Source organism: Poromitra crassiceps, assembly GCF_964638095.1.
Source record: "Poromitra crassiceps genome assembly, chromosome: 6".
NCBI classification, from domain to species: domain Eukaryota; kingdom Metazoa; phylum Chordata; class Actinopteri; order Beryciformes; family Melamphaidae; genus Poromitra; species Poromitra crassiceps.
In genome coordinates, this window is record NC_139627.1 from 7,593,281 (window position 1) to 7,617,737 (window position 24,457).

Consider the following 24,457-nt stretch of genomic DNA (forward strand, 5'->3'; position numbering starts at 1 on the left):
TTTTACATTGTTTACATTCTAGCAAGCAAATTCCATCGCTAGAAGGATTTGTTGCTCAGAAATCAACATTCTGCAGTCAGACTTTTGTTGAGATGTAACTTTTATTTGTTACATTGTGTCGTGGTTGCATTGAAGCATGAACCCGTTCACGTATCGAATAGTATGATGAGATCAACACTCCTCGTCCTTTTCATTTGTTGTTACATTTCATTATGGTAATCATGAATAGATGTTCTTCACAATCTTCTAATGATGATTATTATACTTGCACCAACCTCTGCAATATTTACAATATTCATCCCTATTCGTGAAATATCAGATGTGGTCAATCATAGATTTTTCCAGGTCTAATTTACCTCCTGCTGCTTGTAAGACCCAGCCAGTCTGACAGAGGCTGCATACCTTTGTGTGTGTGTGTGTGTGTGTGTGTGTGTGTGTGTGTGTGTGTGTGTGTCCAGCCAGTCTGACAGAGGCTGCATACCTGTGTCTCGCCTAGATTTACAGACCGTGCCTTTTGATTAGGCCTTTGTGTGTGTGTGTGTGTGTGTGTGTGTGTCCTGTTCTGTTGTGTGTGTGTGTGTGTGTGTGTGTCCTGTTCTGTTGTGTGTGTGTGTGTGTGTGTGTGTGTGTGTGTGTGTGTGTGTGTGTGTGTGTGTGTGTGTGTGTGTGTGTGTGTGTGTGTGTGTGTCCTGTTCTGTTGTGTGTGTGTGTGTGTATGTGTGTGTGTGTGTGTATAGCACTTTAGCCTGCAGCAGCGTGTAAGGCTATTAGCCCTCTGTACAGTCTCAGTGTGTGCAGCCTGTAAGAGATCAGCTGTCAACTACACATGCATAGAGACTTAAGGACCTGCATGTGTTTGTGCTGATGGAGGAACACGCTGATTTGTAATAGAAATTCATCTGGTCCAGGTTGTGCTCAGCTGGTCCAGGTTGTGCTCAGCTGGTCCAGGTTGTGCTCAGCTGGTCCAGGTTGTGCTCGGCTGACAGGTTGTGCTCAGCTGACATTTGCCCCTAATTTGATGTTACTGGATTTTCCCACGAATGTTTGTTGAGAGTTGTAGACAAAAAAATGTCTGCGCAACGATCTTTGTTTTCCATTGGTGGAAGATTGTCACAGATCCTTTGCTTTCATAAATAAATGTTGAAATGTCCTGATAGAGGATATAGTTTACTTCATTTACTTTACTATCAGTTACACATAGAGTCCTCTTTATGTCCTGCTAGGAAACATCCCATCTTGGAAGTGTTATCCTCTCTAAGTGTCGTTTGTTGTAGTAGTGGCTACATGTATTTTACATGCATACTAATAGTCTCATCCTAACTTGATTCATTATGCCATACTATACTATAGCAACATTCATTTGAATAACTTAGCCTGATTCATCCAAGTGTTTCGTTCATGTGTAATATAATATAGGTCACATAAGCAGTGGACCTGGAGGAGGCAGCGGTGCAGTTGTTTAAACACTTGACAACATGGCACAGAGAATAATGTCTCTGTAAGTGCATTAACCCATTGAAACCTGATGCAGCATTTGTGTGTATATCCCTCATTTGTGTGCGTATCCCTTTAAGACCGCGAACCGCGTTAACGCGGTTCGCGGTTTTAAAGGGATACACACACAAATGCTGCATCAGGTATCAATGGGTTAATACGAACAACAAAGAATAGAAAAAACGTGTCAAATCCAGACATTTCTCAGCCCATATAAAGATGGCCGCAGACTGGGTGCTCCTAGGTGACATATAAAGATGGGCGCAGACTGGGTGCTCCTAGGTGACATCTGTCTTTGAGTAAACTAACCCTGCCACTCATTAATCCATGTAATATAAATCTGTGTCGCTGTTGGGAAGCACGTCACTGCAAATTATGCACAAACTTGAATTGAGCTATCACCTTAATCTTATGGTTCACAGTAACGTTCGGAAGTGCATGTTAATGTATTCACTATAACAACATCCTAGTGTCTGTATAGCTGTTGTTGGACAACTACTTTTCACACAAAATAGAACACTTTAGTGATGCACCGATATATCAGACGTATATCGGTATCGGCCGACATTGGCTGTGTTGACTGCAATCGGCAAAAAAGATGGCGTTCACCGATTGCAGTGGGCGATATTTAGCCTATCAGTGAGTCACATCATATCTGATTGGCTACCTTACTCATGCACCAGCAACAGCCACTTCAAATTCTTCTCATTGAGTACTGTAGGTAGTGTATATATATATATATATATATATATATATATATATATATATATATATATATATATATATATACTGTAGGTAGTTGTATAGCAGACTAATCATTGAGTACTGTAGGTAGTTGTATAGCAGACTAATCATTGAGTACTGTAGGTAGTTGTATAGCAGACTAATCATTGAGTACTGTAGGTAGTTGTATAGCAGGCTAAAAAGGCTTTTGAAACAGTTATTTTTCACGAAGGAATCTTTTCGTGTGTCTGAGGAGGAAGATGATATGGAGCTGACTCAAACATAAACATATTTACATTGCATTTACACCTTGTCAGAGAACTATGAGGGCAATGTTGAAAAAAGCATTTAAAATAAATAATCGTTCATTAATCATAATCGAGGTACAGTAAAAGCTTGAAATAATCAGATTGATTTGAAATCATATCGCGCAGCCTAGTGCAACACACACACACACACACACACACACACACACACACACACACACACACACACACACACACACAATGACACAACAGTGTGTTGCATGCTTGACTTACTGTCATTCAGCTTTTGTCTGACAGGCTATTCAGATGCATGGCATGCATAGTCTGCTGCATAGATTCTCTTTAAAGTTGCTATCAGTGGAATTTGAAACCTGCTGACTTTGGCGACCCCTTCAGTTTTAGTGGCAGTTATACACCACTGTCACAAAGAGACTGGCTACTTGTTCCCTCTCCTCTGCAGTGAGAAGACAGAAGAGGAGATATGAAACTGTCATAGGCAAACTAAATAGAATAAACTTGTATAAGGAGTAGACTTGTCCACAGTGTAAGACGTGTTCTAGTCAGTCAGTCAGTCAGTCAGTCAGTCAGTCAGTCAGTCAGCGCTCTCCCCTGCTATTGAGTGATGCTCACATGCTGTTACAGTCTGGCAGTCTGCTGTTTGTAACGGCAGTGGAATTTATTAGGTTGGACCAATGTGAAACATTTTGGCAGGAAAACAGCTATTAACAGCTAGTGTGTTTACATTTTATTACCTTTCTCAAACTATTAGAGGGGTTTTATGACGTTTTGACCCATTAGTAGATGTTATCAGAGGCCCATCCTGTATGGTGATGGATTATCCCTTCCTTCCTGTCATTTCAACTGCATCCTGTCAAACCCTTGTATTGTCTTCCTGTCGACCAGGCAACTCTTGTCCTCCTAGGTCAGAATTGACCCGGTCTGATTTGACTGTTTATAAAGCAGAAAGTATCAAAATGATCACCCAATTCTATGTTACTGTACACATTTTTAGCCAACTTCATTCCAACTCCAAGTTTTACACTTACTTTGGGAATTCATGGTCAATAGACCTAATTTACACCAGGTTTGTGAGTAAAATAAATACATAAATAATGAAATTGTGAATTATTTTGACTTTAGTGAGAAATCAGAGGCACATTCTGTATGTTGATGGATGATTGCAGACTGGTATATGTCAAAGTTTAGGCAGAATACTGTTTTGATTGGCAGCACATAATAACATCTGTTGTCCTCCCGGGTATCAATTATCACCCAATTCTGTGTTACACCTTTTTAGCCAACGTCGTCATTTCAATCAGTTTTACACTTATTTTTGCCATTTATGGTCAGTAGACTCACCAATCAGGTATAATATTCTCACTCTTTATATTGAGTAAAATACGCGGAAATTCGGAGTTACATGTATTCTTTTTATTATCACAGCTTGGTATTATCCAAGTATTAGCCAGGAGAGCAAACGAAGAGGAAAAACATGTTTATTTACAATTCAATCAGTCGATTTATTTATTTCCAAAACACAAAACTTTAGTTTGAATCATTTAATTTCATTAGAATTATAGATTTGCGTACGTGTGTGTGCGTGTGTGTGTGCGTGCGTGTGTGTGTACGCGCGTGTGTAAAAATAAGGTCACATGATCAAAATGAGCTAGGTGGGCGTATTTCCTGGAGTCATGGAGTGAGTTTCACAGCTAGCGGCTCCTGACTGACTGGCCAATGTGTAGAAGTGGGTAATCGTACTCCAAGCACAGTTACTGCCCCCTGCTGGCCTGGAGCTCTGAGGGATATCAAGCACAGTTACTGCCCCCTGCTGGCCTGAAGCTCTGAGGGATATCTCACAGACTCCATAAGCACAGTTACTGCCCCCTGCTGGCCTGGAGCTCTGAGGGATATCTCACAGACTCCATAAGCACAGCTACTGCCCTCTGCTGGCCTGGAGCTCTGAGGGATATCTCACAGCCTCCATAAGCACAGTTACTGCCCCCTGCTGGCCTGGAGCTCTGAGGGATATCTCACAGACTCCATAAGCACAGCTACTGCCCCCTGCTGGCCTGGAGCTCTGAGGGATATCTCACAGACTCCATAAGCACAGCTACTGCCCCCTGCTGGCCTGGAGCTCTGAGGGATATCTCACAGACTCCATAAGCACAGTTACTGCCCCCTGCTGGCCTGGAGCTCTGAGGGATATCTCACAGACTCCATAAGCACAGCTACTGCCCCCTGCTGGCCTGGAGCTCTGAGGGATATCTCACAGACTCCATAAGCTCAGCTACTGCCCCCTGCTGGCCTGGAGCTCTGAGGGATATCTCACAGACTCCATAAGCACAGCTACTGCCCCCTGCTGGCCTGGAGCTCTGAGGGATATCTCACAGACTCCATAAGCAAAGCTACTGCCCCCTGCTGGCCTGGAGCTCTGAGGGATATCTCACAGACTCCATAGGAGATAAGCTAAAGGGACGGTGTGTCGGCCACATGAGATCCAGTGTCGGCTTATCACCAAGGGGCCGGCTGGCCGACTGTGGCCTGAGCTCAGGCACTGAGAGAGGCTGTGGCCTGAGAGAGGCTGTGGCCTGGGCTCAGGCACTGAGAGAGGCTGTGGCCTGGGCTCAGGCACTGAGAGAGGCTGTGGCCTGAGAGAGGCTGTGGCCTGGGCTCAGGCACTGAGAGAGGCTGTGGCCTGAGAGAGGCTGTGGCCTGGGCTCAGGCACTGAGAGAGGCTGTGGCCTGGGCTCAGGCACTGAGAGAGGCTGTGGCCTGGGCTCAGGCACTGAGAGAGGGGCTTTGTTTTCAGAGCTGGAGCACCTCGCTGCTCCCTCGTCCGTCTCAACGTACAGCTGGTTATTGCTGCAGATTTCTGAAGACTCACGGTGCTTCTAATATTTCAAATTTGATGAATGAGATCCAGATTGTTTCTGTGTAACAATTGGGTATAACATTTGTTTTTGATCATGCTCAGACCATGCATGCTCAATTGATTTGCACAGTAGATAAAGAAAAAATGCCCATAACTTCATAGGAAACATGAGATCCCATTGTAGGGACCCAACATTTTAAAGCTTTTTTATGCTTTTCAATATTCTACATTTTTCGTTCCATAAAGTTTATATTGATGCATGAAATCTGCATCATACCGATGGTTTCAGTCCATAAGTTTGATAGCCACCGTATGTCCACCTCTGCCCAGAGATAACACTCTTATCAGTATAGCTTAATCATAGTGTATCACTTAAAAGAAGAAGAAGAAGCAATATTTCACCGATTTCTCTTTTGTCTTCCCCTCAGGGAAGAAGCGCTGCTGAATCACCCCTTCAGCCTCTTTCATTGTAGGGAAGCACTAAAAACACCAGTTATACTGGATCCAAAATCAATGTATCCCATTACAAACATGTGACAATACATATTGTGGGTTAAATTGGTCTTTATATTCTACATGTAGCAAGTCAACTCATTACTGGGAAGATTCGTGGCTCAGAAATAAATAATTCTGTGCAGTCATACTTTATTGGTATTGAACTGTTATTTGTCACATTGTATTGTGGTCATACATGTATTTAACTGTGAATCACATATCTCCTATCCAATCATATCATGAGATAAGGACATCCTCCATCCCTTTTTTCAGGATGTTCTCTTTTCCTGTTGACATCCTCATTCATTCATTCATTCATTCATTCATTCATCCTTACTGTGGGACTTGAGTTGTACTTTATACTAGATGACATGCATGTTTTTTTCACCTCGCACACGAGTCTCCAAACTCCAAAACACCCCCTTGTCTCTGTACCTTTCACTATCCTTTTCTTTCCTTCTCCTCTGTCCCCCCATCCTCATTCTCTCCTCTCTCCTCCTCCCTCTGTCCTCTCACTAGCACCAGGCTCCTCTTCAAATGTCCCCAATCGCTCTCTCCTCCTCCCCCTGTCCTCTCACTAGCACCAGGCTCCTCTTCACATGTCCCCCATATATCTCTCTCCTCCCTCTGTCCTCTCACTAGCAGCACCAGGCTCCTCTTCACATGTCCCCCATCTCTCTCTCCTCCTCCCTCTGTCCTCTCACTAGCAGCACCAGGCTCCTCTTCACATGTCCCCCATATATCTCTCTCCTCCCTCTGTCCTCTCACTAGCAGCACCAGGCTCCTCTTCACATGTCCCCCATCTCTCGCTCCTCCCTCTGTCCTCTCACTAGCAGCACCAGGCTCCTCTTCACATGTCCCCCATCTCTCTCTCCTCCCTCTGTCCTCTCACTAGCAGCACCAGGCTCCTCTTCACATGTCCCCCATATATCTCTCTCCTCCCTCTGTCCTCTCACTAGCAGCACCAGGCTCCTCTTCACATGTCCCCCATCTCTCGCTCCTCCCTCTGTCCTCTCACTAGCAGCACCAGGCTCCTCTTCACATGTCCCCCATCTCTCTCTCCTCCCTCTGTCCTCTCACTAGCAGCACCAGGCTCCTCTTCACATGTCCCCCATCTCTCGCTCCCCCTCCCTCTGTCCTCTCACTAGCATCAGGCTCCTCTTCAAATGTCCCCCATCGCTCTCTCCTCCTCCCCCTGTCCTCTCACTAGCACCAGGCTCCTCTTCACATGTCCCCCATCTCTCTCTCCTCCTCCCTCTGTCCTCTCACTAGCACCAGGCTCCTCTTCACATGTCCTCCATCTCTCTCTCCTCCTCCCTCTGTCCTCTCACTAGCAGCACCAGGCTCCTCTTCACATGTCCTCCATCTCTCTCTCCTCCTCCCTCTGTCCTCTCACTAGCACCAGGCTCCTCTTCACATGTCCCCCATCTCTCTCTCCTCCCTCTGTCCTCTCACTAGCACCAGGCTCCTCTTCACATGTCCCCCATCTCTCTCTCCTCCTCCCTCTGTCCTCTCACTAGCACCAGGCTCCTCTTCACATGTCCCCCATCTCTCTCTCCTCCTCCCCCTGTCCTCTCACTAGCACCAGGCTCCTCTTCACATGTCCCCCATCTCTCTCTCCTCCTCCCTCTGTCCTCTCACTAGCACCAGGCTCCTCTTCACATGTCCCCCATCTCTCTCTCCTCCTCCCTTTGTCCTCTCACTAGCATCAGGCTCCTCTTCACATGTCCCCCATCTCTCTCTCCTCCTCCCTCTGTCCTCTCACTAGCACCAGGCTCCTCTTCACATGTCCCCCATCTCTCTCTCCTCCTCCCCCTGTCCTCTCACTAGCACCAGGCTCCTCTTCACATGTCCCCCATCTCTCTCTCCTCCTCCCTCTGTCCTCTCACTAGCACCAGGCTCCTCTTCACATGTCCTCCATCTCTCTCTCCCCCTCCCTCTGTCCTCTCACTAGCAGCACCAGGCTCCTCTTCACATGTCCCCCATCTCTCTCTCCTCCTCCCTCTGTCCTCTCACTAGCACCAGGCTCCTCTTCACATGTCCCCCATCTCTCTCTCCTCCTCCCTCTGTCCTCTCACTAGCACCAGGCTCCTCTTCTCATGTCCCCCATCTCTCTCTCCTCCTCCCTCTGTCCTCTCACTAGCAGCACCAGGCTCCTCTTCACATGTCCCCCATCTCTCTCTCCTCCTCCCTCTGTCCTCTCACTAGCACCAGGCTCCTCTTCACATGTCCCCCATCTCTCTCTCCTCCTCCCTCTGTCCTCTCACTAGCACCAGGCTCCTCTTCACATGTCCCCCATCTCTCTCTCCTCCTCCCTCTGTCCTCTCACTAGCAGCACCAGGCTCCTCTTCACATGTCCTCCATCTCTCTCTCCTCCTCCCTCTGTCCTCTCACTAGCACCAGGCTCCTCTTCACATGTCCCCCAGCTCCACTTTACTGCTCTCCATTTCGCTCCGTTAGGGTCATCAAACAACATTTACAGCCCCTTGGTCTCTTCCCCTGCCAGGCCTCTGTCGATGTGCCACCGTTCCCCAGGCCCAACACTTATACTAGGAGTGTGTATTTTTGGGGTCTGTGTGTGTGTGTGTGTGTGTGTTTGTGTGTATTGTGTGTGTGTGTGTGTGTGTGTGTGTGTGTGTGTGTGTGTGTTGTGTGCGTGCGCATGTGACGCAATATATGATTTCTAGTGAGGGGGAATGCCCAGTTTGCAGTGCCATGTATGTGTTTGTAATTTCAGAGAGTTTTTACTGTTACTGCTGGAGACCACAGAGCTTCAGATTTTGTTTGTTTTGAAATTGTGGGTTTATTTTATAACTTGAGAAATATCATGTTTTTAGCTGCGACCAGCTGCTCTGTAGCTCCGTCGGCCGCTTGGTTGGTTGATCCACCAAAAAATCCCCACAGTTTGTCAGTTTGTCAGTTTGTGGGTTTTCGCACTTGGAGGCTGAAATGTGTGTACGTGGTCACAGTTATTGTGAATTCACTCTTGTTTGAATGTGGCTGAGAATGTGTACATAGATATATATGAGTCAGTTGGGCATTACATTTTACTATTGCATTTTAAGAGCTGTTACTGTTAACCAGAGCAGGTGACGAGAGGGACAGCTAGGCTGCCAATGGTAGCAGTTTGTAAGGTTGGGTGATGGCCTAGCTGGATGGGTGGAGGTGCTGTTGGACAGTTGAGCCCTTTCTAAACATGCAGTGAACTTCTGAAGATATCCAGACATCACTGAGATGGGATGTATGTATAGATAGACACAATATGAGATGGGCTGTATGTATAGATAGACACAATATGAGATGGGCTGTATGTATAGATAGACACAATATGAGATGGGCTGTATGTATAGATAGACACAATATGAGATGGGCTGTATGTATATAGACACAATATGAGATGGGCTGTATGTATAGATAGACACAATATGAGATGGGCTGTATGTATATAGACACAATATGAGATGGGCTGTATGTATATAGACACAATATGAGATGGGCTGTATGTATAGATAGACACAATATGAGATGGGCTGTATGTATAGATAGACACAATATGAGATGGGCTGTATGTATAGATAGACACAATATGAGATGGGCTGTATGTATAGATAGACACAATATGAGATGGGCTGTATGTATAGATAGACACAATATGAGATGGGCTGTATGTATATAGACACAATATGAGATGGGCTGTATGTATAGATAGACACAATATGAAATGGGCTGTATGTATAGATAGACACAATATGAGATGGGCTGTATGTATAGATAGACACAATATGAGATGGGCTGTATGTATAGATAGACACAATATGAGATGGGCTGTATGTATAGATAGACACAATATGAGATGGGCTGTATGTATAGATAGACACAATATGAGATGGGCTGTATGTATAGATAGACACAATATGAGATGGGCTGTATGTATAGATAGACACAATATGAGATGGGCTGTATGTATATAGACACAATATGAGATGGGCTGTATGTATATAGACACAATATGAGATGGGCTGTATGTATATAGACACAATATGAGATGGGCTGTATGTATAGATAGACACAATATGAGATGGGCTGTATGTATAGATAGACACAATATGAGATGGGCTGTATGTATAGATAGACACAATATGAGATGGGCTGTATGTATAGATAGACACAATATGAGATGGGCTGTATGTATAGATAGACACAATATGAGATGGGCTGTATGTATAGATAGACACAATATGAGATGGGCTGTATGTATATAGACACAATATGAGATGGGCTGTATGTATATAGACACAATATGAGATGGGCTGTATGTATAGATAGACACAATATGAGATGGGCTGTATGTATAGATAGACACAATATGAGATGGGCTGTATGTATATAGACACAAGGGCGCTCCCGCACACATGGATCTTACCCACCCAAGTCCCATGTGCTATGTCTGTGTCGCTCGCAGGACTGCTCTTGTTTAGAAGGTACAGGCTCATGTCCAGAGCTGGACTGGGAAGGGGGGATGGGGTGATGATAGATTACTTCTGTTATATTGTTAAATGGCACTTATCATCTAACTGCAGTACTGGAGGGCCCAACGCCCCGCCCACCCTGTACATTCTCAGACAGGAAGTGTACGCTTGTAGACACGAGGGGTACATTCTCAGACAGGAAGTGCACGCTTGTAGACACGAGGGGTACATTCTCAGACAGGAAGTGCACGCTTGTAGACACGAGGGGTACATTCTCAGAGCAGATACATTTCTAGACCTACTCCTTTAAAAATAAAAGCCGGTAGTGCGAGCGAAGGCAGGCGAGCGTCAGCCAAACACTAACATCAGCTCTCTGAGGCTGACCATGGAGCTCATAGCCCGGGTAGGGACAGGCTGGACTGGAGGAGGGTGAGGGTCTGTCTTGGGTCTCTGAGGCTGACCATGGAGCTCATAGCCCGGGTAGGGACAGGCTGGACTGGAGGAGGGTGAGGGTCTGTCTTGGGTCTCTGAGGCTGACCATGGAGCTCATAGCCCGGGTAGGGACAGGCTGGACTGGAGGAGGGTGAGGGTCTGTCTTGGGTCTCTGAGGCTGACCATGGAGCTCATAGCCCGGGTAGGGACAGGCTGGACTGGAGGAGGGTGAGGGTCTGTCTTGGGTCTCTGAGACTGACCATGGAGCTCATAGCCCGGGTAGGGACAGGCTGGACTGGAGGAGGGTGAGGGTCTGTCTTGGGTCTCTGAGACTGACCATGGAGCTCATAGCCCGGGTAGGGACAGGCTGGACTGGAGGAGGGTGAGGGTCTGTCTTGGGTCTCTGAGACTGACCATGGAGCTCATAGCCCGGGTAGGGACAGGCTGGACTGGAGGAGGGTGAGGGTCTGTCTTGGGTCTCTGAGGCTGACCATGGAGCTCACAGGGTGGCTAGAGGGAGGCTGGGGGTGCTGTCCTGGGGCTAGGAAACCGGCCCTGGGGCTCATAGGGTACCTTGTGACTGTTTTGGCTAATATTAGGTAACGTTAGCTTGCTTGCTAACGGACGAGTTGCTAGCTAGCTAGTAGCATAGCTAGCCGATTAACCAGCCAGATCAACCACGATGAACACAGTCTCAGCACAATGGGCTGTCTTGAATCCCGACCGGTTTGGCTCCAACAGGCGACTCTGTGAGAGATATTGAGACGTTAATTAGCGCCAACGCTTTCAAATACATAGTTGATAGCAGATGGGTCGGGGTTATTTTTCCTGATAGGATAAGTAACTCTGGAAGACGGTACGAAGCCAGATGTCAGTTGGTGATGGTTGTCAGGGATGGCATGCAGCAGGCTGAGGGGAAGAGACACATTTTACGTCTTTAACTGGGATGAGAGGAGAGAGAGATGTTATGCTTTGTTTCTCCACTAGGGCTTCGTGATATTAACAAAAATCATATTGTGATTACAATGTGAACTCTTGCAACTAATAATGATTTGAATAATGAATACATGATTTATTTTCCAGTGCTAAGAAAAAGATTACAATTATTTTCATGGAGGATGAGATTTTATAATGCCACTTGGTTTGAATAAAATGCAGTTAACTTGATTTTTAGCTCACGGATTCATACTATACGAGGGATCAGTGTTGGTAAGCAAACAGCTTACTGGGGGTAACTTTATAATGTGACCCTATGGAGCCAGCCTTGAGTGTCTCACTCTAACCGGCTGTGCTGTTTACTAATTCACTTCATTTTAAAAACTGTGACCGTTCACACAACTTTAACACGACATACATGCAGTAATAAATCTGACTCTTGAGCTACTTCTACTGTCATTCAGAATGTCAAAATATAAGCCATGTGATGTATCGTTTTTGAGATATTAACGTTTGTTTGGCACAACTCATACTTAACTGCTGCGGGGTTCCACATCTCCGGGGGGTTGTGATGTCACGCTGATTCGTCCTATTCATCAATACACTCAAACGGATTTCTCTCCCAGAAGTCATTGATAATGCAATATATTCTGTCATCTTTTGTCTTAATTACTATGAGTTGTGCTGCACTGTTCAGCAGGTGCCCTATGCTCTCAACCCACAACTGTTACTATTGGTTTGGCTCCCTGGTGGCTGTTAAACTGTGCAAACAACACCAATTTAATATTTATGATGTTGTTTATGTTTATTGTCCCTCAGAAAGACTCTCTCTTCACAAGTCTACCACAATGCCCACCCAATACGCCATCTGCATCCCATCCAGAATAGCCTGATAGAAACACCAAAGCAAAGTGAAATACTAAGACTGACCTCACTTCTTATAACTCTTCTTATGTTTTTCAACAGAATGCGTTTCTGCAGCAGGCGAGCTCTCGAGGCGATGGGACGGTGCCTTCAGGAGCCAATCGAAAAGGTTCTTTGGGCCGCGGGGACGTGTTTGTGGTGGATGAGGACACTGACCTGTTGGATCCAACCTTCCAAGGCAGAGGTCAACTCAACCCTCAGTGGAAACCCAGCAGACAGGGAGCCAAGGGAGGCCAGGAGGGCAAGCCAGAGCTCTCCTCTAAAGATCTGGAGGACAACGTGACCACAGACAAGACCCACTCAGGAGGGAGGGGTTCATCGCTCTTCCCGGGGAAACCGTCCGATGACATCATCATTGACCTGGACACTGGCAACGCCCCCAAGAAGCCCTCTGTGGAATTCCCCGCTGCTAAGATCCCTTTAGACCCTTTGTCCCCAGACTCCAATAAAGTGAGGGAGGAGGAAGACGAAGACAGGCCCAGGTCCAGCTCACCTAGTGCCCCCTCCTCTGCTCCCCCTGTGAAGGCAGTGGATGAGGAGGAGAGACCCATCACCACACAAAGCACCACCCACCATCATCATGGAACCAAGCAACCAGGCAAGGAGCGCCCAGGCATTGTGACCATCGTATCCAGAGATGGAGACCTGGTCCTGGGCTCAGACGGCAAGAGGTACCGGCTCAACAGAGGCCCTCCAGGCCGAATGGGTCCCCCAGGGAAGGAGGTGAGTGCTCTTATTCCCTTTCTCTGATATCCCTCTGTCCTGTGTTTCCAAAACAGCAGCATCTATAATCACACATGCAAGAAGTCCTCTTTGGGTCATTCTGCCACATGTAAACTGGCCAGAGAAAAGTTATAATCTGTTCATGAAATGTTAACATTACTTATAGCACCAGACCTTTTTGGATATTGCTTGTGAAGATAACGTTTGTTTCCCAGTGATTAAAGCCTCAATACACTGTATGTAGAAAGCTGCTGAGCAGCAGCAACAGCGGCCTCTGCTGCCACAAGTGGTAATTACAGAATGCTAATACATGCTACACTTCCCTGTGTGTAAATTCAGATTATCAGCCTTATTTTACTGTTTCTATTTGTACTCTTCCTCTCTGCAGTGTTTATAACTGATCCACTGAAAAAATTGCTCCAAAATATCCCAAATGTTGTGGTGTCGAGTGTCGCGACTTGTCTTATTGAAGAATAGCGCCGCTAATCAAGTTATGCTAACTCAGAGCGATAAACACATTTCACTTCCTATACATCCTTCACAATAAAAGCCTCCTGTTTGTCAGTGGAAAGGTTTTAATATGAAGGAACTGCAGCAGGAGTTGTATCCAGGTAACTTTGATGCTCTGACCGGCTCAACAAAGTGACATAGTGTAGGAACAGGCACTCGGGGTGCGGCGTGGGAATGATAGAGGTGCCATTCTCACTATTAGAAGTCAGTGTACCATCAAAATGATTTAGAATCTGTTTGGCTTAGAGCTTTAAACATAATAAATCCAAATTATCACATCAAATTGATTTAATTGTGTTGGATCAGGGAGAAAAGGCAGGAGAAGCTTTGTGAATGAAGAAAGTGTGTGTTTGTACCTTACTGTTTACAAAAGCTGTTCTCCATCAATTATAATCTGAATGTGATCAAGGGATCTGATTTCTGCTGCTCCAGGATCTGTCCATCCACATGTCTTTGATGTTGCTCTCTGAGCGGAGCGCAGCTTAAGACTCAACCACAAGTCTCAACACAATTTGAGACTTGTCACAGCATTACTCATTCATGTTCTCTCATCACTCAGTCTGACAAACATGACTTCTTGCCCCAAACTCCATCTGAGTGGTGCGGAGAGAGTAAAGTCAGTTCCCGCTATCCAATCAGAAGGCTCACCTGGTTCAGGAGGAGGTGGGCCATCCCAGCGACTGCGGGGCAGACAGAACCAGACCCAGATTGCACATCTGGCCCTGTCTGGGCCGTTCCCTGGAGTCTGACTGCCATAAACTCCACAGGATCACTCAGCAGCACCATTAGTTTGATTGAACCCGGCTGCAGCGAACATGAAGGAAGATGCCCTGCTGGCAGGAATACAGGCATACAGCTTAGAGGCCTGGAATCGTTATCCCGACCAGCCTTCCTCATGTACAGTACAAGACTACAGTTTAGACCGGCCTTCCTCTTCATGTACAGCACAAGACTACAGTTTAGACCGGCCTTCCTCCTCATGTACAGCACAAGACTACAGTTTAGACTGGCCTTCCTCCTCATGTACAGCACAAGACTACAGTTTAGACTTCCACACAAGAAGACAATCATGCTGCTCAACACTTTTATTTGCTATTGGTTCATTCATGACAATTAGTCGTCTTTACATCACAGTTTGGCGCAAATATTGCATCCCAGCTGTTTTTCAGGAGGTAGAAAGAAATGATAATTATTTTCCAAAGATGTGTTGTGTATTTTAGAAAATATTTAATGGGCTCACAAAACTCACTCAAGAATGACCATGTAAATGTTCTTCAACTATTCTTACAAGAAATAATAAAAAAAAAAATGCTTGGGAACACAAAAGCAATGTGCGGTGTGTTCTCTTCTGTTTTTAGCTGTGATCAGCAGCTCTAGGTTGCTCTGTCAGTCAGTCAGTTGGTTGATTGGTTGGTTGGTCGGTTGGTCAGTTGATTGGTTGGTCGGTCGGTTGGGCCACAAAAAGTTCACCACCCTTTAGTTTAGCTGCCACAGGTTTCCCCCTAGGAACCTGACATTTGGCATGGAGGTCAAGTGTGTGTATGTGAAGGTGTGTGGTGGAAATGCAGGGTGGCAGAGGCACAGTAGGGCGGGCTCAGGGCTGCCCCTCCCACCCTGCACATGTTTAACTTTCAGTTCAGGAAAGTTAAACATGTGCAGGGCATGTGCAAATGATCCCATTTTCCGTTCTTTAGTTATGAGCCGGAGAAGATAGCTTGATTGAAGCAAAAACACCCCTTTTTTTCTACGAGCTGAGATAATGAGCCTTTTGTGAAATTAAACATTTCAAGCACATCACTGACTCTGAAGCTAATTTTCTGATGTCTGGGTCTGTCTGGGTGAAGTGTATGCTGCTCTGCCTGCTCTGCGTGCTCCCCCCCCCCCCCCCTCAACTGCACACGCCTCCTGGGTGTGTCTTATGTGTCTGTTGGCTCTCAGTCTCTGCTGAGTTTGCTGCGCACACACAGTGAATGGTGCGCGACATCCAGCCTTTTGGTTCCGTGTGTGTTTGTCACGGGCTCGCATGCTTCCAGTTCGGAATAATAAGGCTGATTATGCGAATGTGCTGTTGCAGCGTACATGGAGGTGCTCAGTTGTGACAGCGGATGCTGCTGCTCGGGGCACAGCTGGCGTTGTGCTCGTTGTGCTTCATGCACGTCGATGCATACGGACGGATGCGATGCGATTTCCTCCTTTTCCCCAGTGACTATTTCTGTGTGTTTGGCTCCTTTTTCTCTGATCAGGAGAGTGCTGTCGCCACCTAATGGGTTTGTAAAATAGGTTATCGACCTCCAATAGCTACAATATTGTTAGAGGCGACGTAAGAAGCTTAGATCGACACCCCCCCGTCAAAAAAACAATTTGGAGTTACTGACGCCATTTGGCGTCGCTGGCACTCTACGGTAAATTTCTAATGACGCCATATGGCGTCGCTGGCACTCAATGTGTTAACTTTCAGTTCAGGAAAGTTAAACATGTGCAGGGCGGGCTCAGGGCTGCCCCTCCCACCCTGCACATGTTTAACTTTCAGTTCAGGAAAGTTAAACATGTGCAGGGCGGGCTCAGGGCTGCCCCTCCCACCCTGCACATGTTTAACTTTCAGTTCAGGAAAGTTAAACATGTGCAGGGTGGGCTCAGGGCTGCCCCTCCCACCCTGCGCATGTTTAACTTTCAGTTCAGGAAAGTTAAACATGTGCAGGGCGGGCTCAGGGCTGCCCCTCCCACCCTGCGCATGTTTAACTTTCAGTTCAGGAAAGTTAAACATGTGCAGGGCGGGCTCAGGGCTGCCCCTCCCACCCTGCGCATGTTTAACTTTCAGTTCAGGAAAGTTAAACATGTGCAGGGCGGGCTCAGGGCTGCCCCTCCCACCCTGCACATGTTTAACTTTCAGTTCAGGAAAGTTAAACATGTGCAGGGTGGGCTCAGGGCTGCCCCTCCCACCCTGCGCATGTTTAACTTTCAGTTCAGGAAAGTTAAACATGTGCAGGGTGGGCTCAGGGCTGCCCCTCCCACCCTGCGCATGTTTAACTTTCAGTTCAGGAAAGTTAAACATGTGCAGGGCGGGCTCAGGGCTGCCCCTCCCACCCTGCGCATGTTTAACTTTCAGTTCAGGAAAGGAAAAGTGAACAGTGAAAAGTGCACCAAAATTGTGTTTTGGATGATAATATAGTTGATGAGCCGTGAGCAGTGCTACTTCATCAGATGCCATTTATAGGGAATAATGTGAGCAGATTTACACAGTCTACAAAGTCCTACAGGAGAAGGTTTCAGTGAACCAAAAGGAAGCAGTGCATTGCAGTGCATGCGTGCGTGTATGCACGCACGCATGTGTGTTTTACTTTACTTACTTGTACAACGTCAACAATTTACTGTTTCGCAATTGCATTAAACAAATCAATGCATTTAATCAAAACGTACAGTATAGCATATTCTGCATATTTATAGCCTGTATATGTTCTGCTGCTCACCCTGTTACATTTATGTACTTTTGAGGCATTAATACATTTCTGATATTGCTTCCAGTCCCTTTATTAGATTCTATCCGTGCTCTTTTGGAATCCCTTTTTGTCCCACAGTTTTTGGACATACATTATATTTGACATGTGTTTGACTGTTCCTGCAGGGCTGTACAGGTGAACCTGGCCTGCCCGGGTTTAAAGGTGATAAGGTGAGAGAAGCTAACTGCTTTGCTTAGCTTTAGATAACTCTTGTTTATGACATAATCGCCTACAATTACGTCAACTTAGTCCGCTTGACCCTCTTGTATTTGAATGCACCTTTGCTCCTTGTGAATTACAGCACTGATGATATAGGATCAGATGAGATACAGTACATAGCTTTAAAGCTTAGTTTCACTTAGTCAAGTCAAGTCAAGTCAATTTTATTTATATAGCACATTTCATACATAAAGCAATTCAAAGTGCTTCACAAGACATTACAGACAGAATAAAAGAAGATAAAAAGACAATAAAAAGCAAAAAATCAGTAAGATGCTACACGTTTGGTCAATACAGGAAAATAGGATAAATAGACATTTCAACAGTTAAAAGCAGTGCTAAACAGAAAAGTTTTTAGACCATTTTTAAAAATAGAAAGTGTTGAGGAGAATCTGAGGGCCTCAGGCAGGTTGTTCCAGCTAACAGCAGCACAGTGTGTAAAGGCGGCCCTGCCCTGGTTCCAGTGGATCCTTGGGACAGCTATTAGGCCGGACCCAGCTGACCTGAGAGGTCTAGTTGGTTCATAGCGAGGGAGGAGATCTGCCATGTATTGTGGGCCTAGGCCGTTGAGTGATTTGTAAATTAAAAGAAGGATTTTAAATTTAATTCTGTAACCTACAGGGAGCCAGTGTAAAGATTTAAGAACAGGGGTAATGTGATTAGCCCTCCCAGTCCTAGTTAAAACCCTAGCAGCAGCATTTTGAATGAGCTGGAGTTGCCTAAGTTCTTTATTTGACAGACCTGAAAAAAGGCTGTTACAGTAGTCTAATCTACTGTAAATAAAGGCATGAATTAGTTTTTCCAAGTCCTGACTGGACATGAAGCCCCTAATCCGAGCAATATTTTTAAGATGATAGAAAGCAGATTTTCTGACCGACTTAATGTGTGAGCTGAAATTAAGATCGGAGTCGATAGTAACTCCAAGGTTTTTTACTTGGTCCTTTGGCTTAAAGGACTTAGAACTTCATATATTTACTAATGTAATCTCTGTCCATCCCTTCCTCCATTGAGTCAATGTGTCTGTTATTTAGGCTGCATTAAATCACTTCTGTGTTATAACATTCAAAATAAAAACATACAGTACTATGTATACTACTGTATCTGTAATGATGTACTATGGTACTACTATGTATACTACTGTATCTGTAATGATGTACTATGATACTAAGTATCCCATCTTTAAACACAATTGTTTTGCATCAATCTAACACTTCCTTTTACCCTCTCAGGGGAAGCTCGGCCATGACGGGAGTCCAGGACGAAATGGGGAGCAGGGACCGCCTGGACCACCAGGTTTACCAACGCTCTACCTGTGGAAGAACACTGCTGAGGAATGGGCTGCCTTCCAGGTGAGATGGGGACCACCAGTACAGTATTAGCCTCTTGTTTCGCCTTCTCCAAGCTATGATCCACTTCTGAATGGAGCTGTCTGCATAACTCATAGACCAGTAAGAGCATACCTGGGCATACCTGGGCATACCTGGGCATACCTGGGCATACCTGAGCATACCTGGGCATACCTGGGCATACCTGAGCATACCTGGGCATTATACGGCCCGGTTGGGCAGAACCGGCCATCATGATGGTTCAGCCTGGCCCGGGACGGCAAAGACAAGCAACATCATTTTACTTATGAAGCTAGAGAAATGGAATGAGATGAGACTGGCTGTTTGGAGTGAGTTTCATTATAATAAATGCTGGAGAATAGTGCACAGTATGTTTTATATACTTTAATCTAGTGATCAAATTAGAGGTTATGGCATGACAAAAAAAAGTACCGTAAATTCCGGACTATAAGCCGCGGCTTTGTATGTGTTTCTCATGTGGTCCCCCAGGAAAAATAATTGCCCACCCCTGATTAAGAGAGACCATTAAGGAGTTTGTCTCCCACTGGGGCCACTTATACGCAGCATGCTGTCCTAGTAAGGCCTGTTCCATTAAATTGTGGACCAATAGATAGAGTCGGTCTGTGGTGTGGCAACGCCCACTTTCAAACAGCATGCCAGACAGTGGAAGTCCTACCCTAGAGACACGATGACTTTTCCATCCTCATCTGTCCCTCAGCCCTTGTGTAAGTCATCACCCCTCACACAGCAGACACATGTTCCCCACATACAGTACATTAAGGAACCCCATCTTCCCACAGCCACAGCCTCCCATAGAGGATCTGTGGAGCGTTTGACCCTGTGCGTGTGATCCCTTTGCCCCATCCTCTTCTGTGGAATCTCTCTGCCACAGCTGGATGTTGTATAACACACCCACCACTACATCAGCACGATGGGAAACTGCATCTCCGTTATTGAATAAAGATGCTAAAGACATAAAAGTCGTTTGTCTTATTGGTTGGTGATGGGCGATTTGTTACTTACCGGTGTGTGCTTTGAAGTCCATGTGGCTGGAGAGCATTCAGACGCCTCCATCCATTAGATGAGGGTCAGTGATAAAGCAAAGATGCATTTTTAACTGGAGACACGAGGAAGGTGGAGAGAAGACAAAGGATCTGAGTTTATAAATGTGGTCACATCATCTCATCCATCTTAAACCAATTTTTGTTCATTTACTGTTATTGCTTGATGTAATGGTCATCCTGTGTGTGTTTCTATTCGTCCCATAGCAAACCAATTTGTACCAGTTACTCCGTGCTGGTTGGCCTGTAAGTATGCTGTGGCTATCTTTTACACTACACACTGTAAGTATGCTGTGGCTATCTTTTACACTACACACTGTAAGTATGCTGTGGCTATCTTTTACACTACACAATGAAGACAAGCCTGTGTTTATTGGGGATGAGGACATTTATTGCACTGCAAAAAACATCCACCTTTACAAGTCTCATATTCAGCCTTCAAATCTGATTTGATCTTAAAGCAAGGTGAGATAACTTCAGAAACGTTCAGAAAGAAAGCAGATCACTGCACTTTGGTCATGGAAATAACACTCGATTCTAGAAAATTCAAGTTGATTTAGATTGGAGACAAGTAACATTATCGAAGCCCATTGGCTGATTTGTGAACTCTTTTTTTGGACATGATAATAGAATCAAACTTTACTCAATAAATGACTTGTTAAGATGGAGATTTTTTGACAGTGTAATTCCTGATGATCTGAGGCTGGTCTCTTCTGTGTGAGCTTGCAGAAGGAAGAAGGCCCTGCTGGACTACCTGGAGAGATGGGCAAGCTAGGCCTACAGGTGAGACATGGACTTTATTTATTTATTTATTTATTTATTTGTTTGTTTGTTTGTTTGTTTATTTGTTTATTTATTCTGCATTTTTTTCTCCTGCTCTTCGTACTTAGGGGCCGCCTGGTGAACCCGGGGAGCGAGGACGACCAGGCATGACAGGGGAGATGGTAATCACACAGAGCATCATTTCCAGAATGAAAGTAACTCCTCTTCAGAACCATAAGTAACTCATCTTAGATGATACATTTACTGTAAACTTGTCTCCTAGCATCTCCCACACATGTGTTGAGGGATCAAAGACACTGACTTGAACTCTTGACCCTCCTCTTTCTTACCCAACAGACTGTCACTAAAATAGCTGCTGGAGTGGAGTGAGGGCGGTTAACCCATTGATACCTGATGCAGCATTTGCGTGTATATCCCTCATTTGTGTGTGTATCCCTTTAAGACCCCGCGGTTCGCGGGTCTTAAAGGGATACACACACAAATGCTGCATCAGGTATCAATGGGTTAAAGGGAGTGGCTATTTACACAACCTCTCTGCATGCAACTCCCCATGACGTAACCATTCTCACATTGGGAAAAGCAATGAAAGTACTTTTATTGCTGAATTAAGAGGTTCCATATTTGTAAAGAATTTGATTATACTGGGGCATAGTTGATTCAATTTGACCATTTTATTGTATTATTTAATAAGTTTCACATTCTCTCAGTGAAACATTCCTCCATCCAATTAAAGAAACCTTTGAATTAATTTGTTTTTGGTTAACAGCTTGTAAAGCTATATAGGTATTGGCATTTAAGACTGTACAATTCATCCCAAGCCACAAAAGTAGATCAACACAAGTGTTGTACCCCTACTTGCCTGCTGTGGCATCATGGAGACATGCACTCCTGTGCCCTGTATTGTGTTAGCCTGTGGCTCTCCGCTGAACTGTGAAACGAGTTGTTGTGGTACTGAGGGCCTAGCTCAGACAGACCCACACCAAAGACTGCCGTGGTTTGGGATAGTTGTAAACACATTCTCTCCATCGCCCATACAATAGCCTATGGTGTCTGCTTTGTTTAACAGCCACGCTTCACAGCCAGCGGATCCATCCGTGTCTGTGTGGGTGGGTGGCTGTGCCTCTGTGTGTACACTATCATATTTGCTAGGGATGAACGATAAATTATATCAGCAATCATATCGGTATATTGGCCAATGTTAGTAATTTTTTTCATAATCTGTATCGGTCCAATGAGCGAAATAATAGCAATGTTAATATAATAATAATAGAATTAGTATCGCCCAAAATGTTCATATTGAGAGGAAACAATGCAATAATGTATGATTTATGGGCTTTTCCGGATGTTTTGGAGATAAAGAAAGACATTACTTTTTCAATTTTCAAATTCACAGTGTTTACATGTGTTTATCAGCATAATATTGATCATCATAGAAACTTGTTTTTATACAGATCATATCAACATCAGTACATATCGGTTATCGGCCATAACAGCAATATGAATATCGGTTATCGTATCGGCCAACATTTTAATATCGGAGCATAAATGGACTGATATGAATGGCCGTGTTCATATAGAGGGTATGCATGTGATGTCACAGAGGCAGAAGTCACTGCAGGGTCACGCCCACTGAGTCACAGCAAGACTGAGCTTGAATGCAGTAATCAGCCTAGATAACTGACACCTGAGCCCTGTACTACGAAACTAGTTTAACAGATCCGCGATAAGTCCCTTTGATCTGGTTTGACTGAACAGGATCAAAGCTATCTAGTTAACTGATACTACGACGCTGGTTTTCTACTGTGTAAGTGGACCTGGGATCTGCCTGTGCACGCGCACGTTTTTCGCTCGTGCACAGGCGCGCGTCCACGCGAAAGAGGTGCGCTAGCCAATCACTATGAACAGCTGAGTTGATCCACGCCCACACCCATTTCCACACCCATTTCCTCATTGAATGAAAAAGCGCAGCCACAGTGGGATCAGAGATTTTAGCGGATATTTAATGTAACCTATGGCAGAATGAAAATCCGCGTTGGATATAGTTGGGGGAAGGACTGTCTAAAGCTGCCGCTTGTATTCACATCAGTCATTTGATTTATTTTGATCAGCGATTTCTGTCTCCTACAGCTTTGTGCGAGTGTAAATGTACATTAAATGTGTAATCTCAGTCTATAAATTTCCACAATCTGTAAGCCTATTTAGACCATAGATTTAGAAAGCATGCTCAATGAATAATGATCTCTATCACTCATTATGTGTGTGTGGTTGCACTGATCGAATAATTCATATATAGGCTATAATAATGATATCCTAATATAAAAGAGAAAACTGCTGGACTGAATTAAGACGATGCGGGCATACTTTTCATTGATAAAAACTAGCCTATTTTTGCTCATATATTGGCATACAGCCTACAGGACACAGTTCCAGCTGAAACATGCAAGAAGCCTGCATATTTAGTATTGGGGCTATCCCATATTTATCCCATCTATAGGCTTTTCTGGCATGTAGGAGAATATCACCCTCACTCCATTTGAGGCTCCGTTTAGCCTATGATATGCGCTGCGGTGATTAATAGTGATCATATTTCTCCACGCATAGTTGAGCTGTTAAGACATAAAGTGGTAAGTAGGCTTAATTTAATTATGTAGCCTACAGAGCCACAAATGTTTTCCTTGTTATATTCTCAGTTGACTGCAATCTATTTTTCATATGGCGATCTTATATGAACGGTGAGTGACTCCAGAGAGCCGATTATATGGGTCTGTCATGGATTTTGATCTTATCCTCTGAAGCTAACCTGGTCGCGACCAGGTTAGCTTTGCAGCGTCAGTTGCCATGGTGATTGAAAGTTAACTTGCTTTGTAGTACGGCTAAACCAGGTTTAAACTCAAACTTACTCGGATAAGGCATTAAACTAGCTTCGTAGTACAGGCTACTGCTGCTCAGGGAGGAACTTGACACTCATTTTGACACTCATTCCTGATTGAGGGGGCGTGTTCCAGTGGGTGTGCATACCCTCTATAGTGTGGCCACCCTTTGCAGAATAACCATAGAAGAGGTAATGTGATACTGTGTGTGGTTTTGTGTGTGTGTGTGTGTGTGTGTGTGTGTGTGTGTGTGTGTGTGTGTGTGTGTGTGTGTGGTTTTGTGTGTGTGTGTGCGCGCGCGCGTTGTTAGTACAATGAGTGTATGATTCCCTGGCCTGCATGCCTGTGTGGTCTACACTGCTCATTCATCATGTAACCCCTGCATGTACAGTATGTAGAATACTATATCCATCACACTGCACAGCTGAAAACACAACGCTGGCTGCAGTGCAACACAGCTGCTTTAGCCATTCACTGTGAATCTGTACACGTTCTCCACCTGTCCTCAGGCAGAGCGATGGTACACCACAACCTTCTGGACAGTGTGGAACTGTTTCCTATCAAGCTGATGTCTTGTCTGCTTGAGGATTTGCTCCACTGAGTGATGGATGGAGCCAGTAGTGTCTTTACAATACAACTCTATACTGATCTTTTCACTTTAACAGTATCAAGCTCACGGCAATTGCCGGCAATTATTTGTTTGTTTGTTTGTTTATTTTAGGCTAATTAGAAGTGTTTGTTGTTGTAATGCTCATCTTGGCCACAAGAGTGCACCACTACCCCCATGTTCTAAATAGGACTAAAATCATTAATGTTTTCTCACAGGTGAGTTTTAAT

General features: G+C 45.0%; 1 protein-coding gene across 1 annotated transcript in view; it reads left to right on the top strand.

Annotated features, from left to right (window-relative positions):
* LOC310777676 (uncharacterized protein) overlaps positions 1-24,457 on the top strand; it is a gene marked incomplete at both ends in the record, with an annotated part of 196,038 nt that overhangs the window by 112,360 nt on the left and 59,221 nt on the right. The window contains 6 exons of the mRNA XM_083638055.1: positions 12,654-13,334; positions 17,467-17,511; positions 18,790-18,909; positions 20,175-20,213; positions 20,697-20,750; positions 20,858-20,911. Coding sequence (XP_083494181.1) covers positions 12,654-13,334; positions 17,467-17,511; positions 18,790-18,909; positions 20,175-20,213; positions 20,697-20,750; positions 20,858-20,911 — 993 coding nt within the window. The remainder of the gene's footprint in view (positions 1-12,653; positions 13,335-17,466; positions 17,512-18,789; positions 18,910-20,174; positions 20,214-20,696; positions 20,751-20,857; positions 20,912-24,457) is intronic.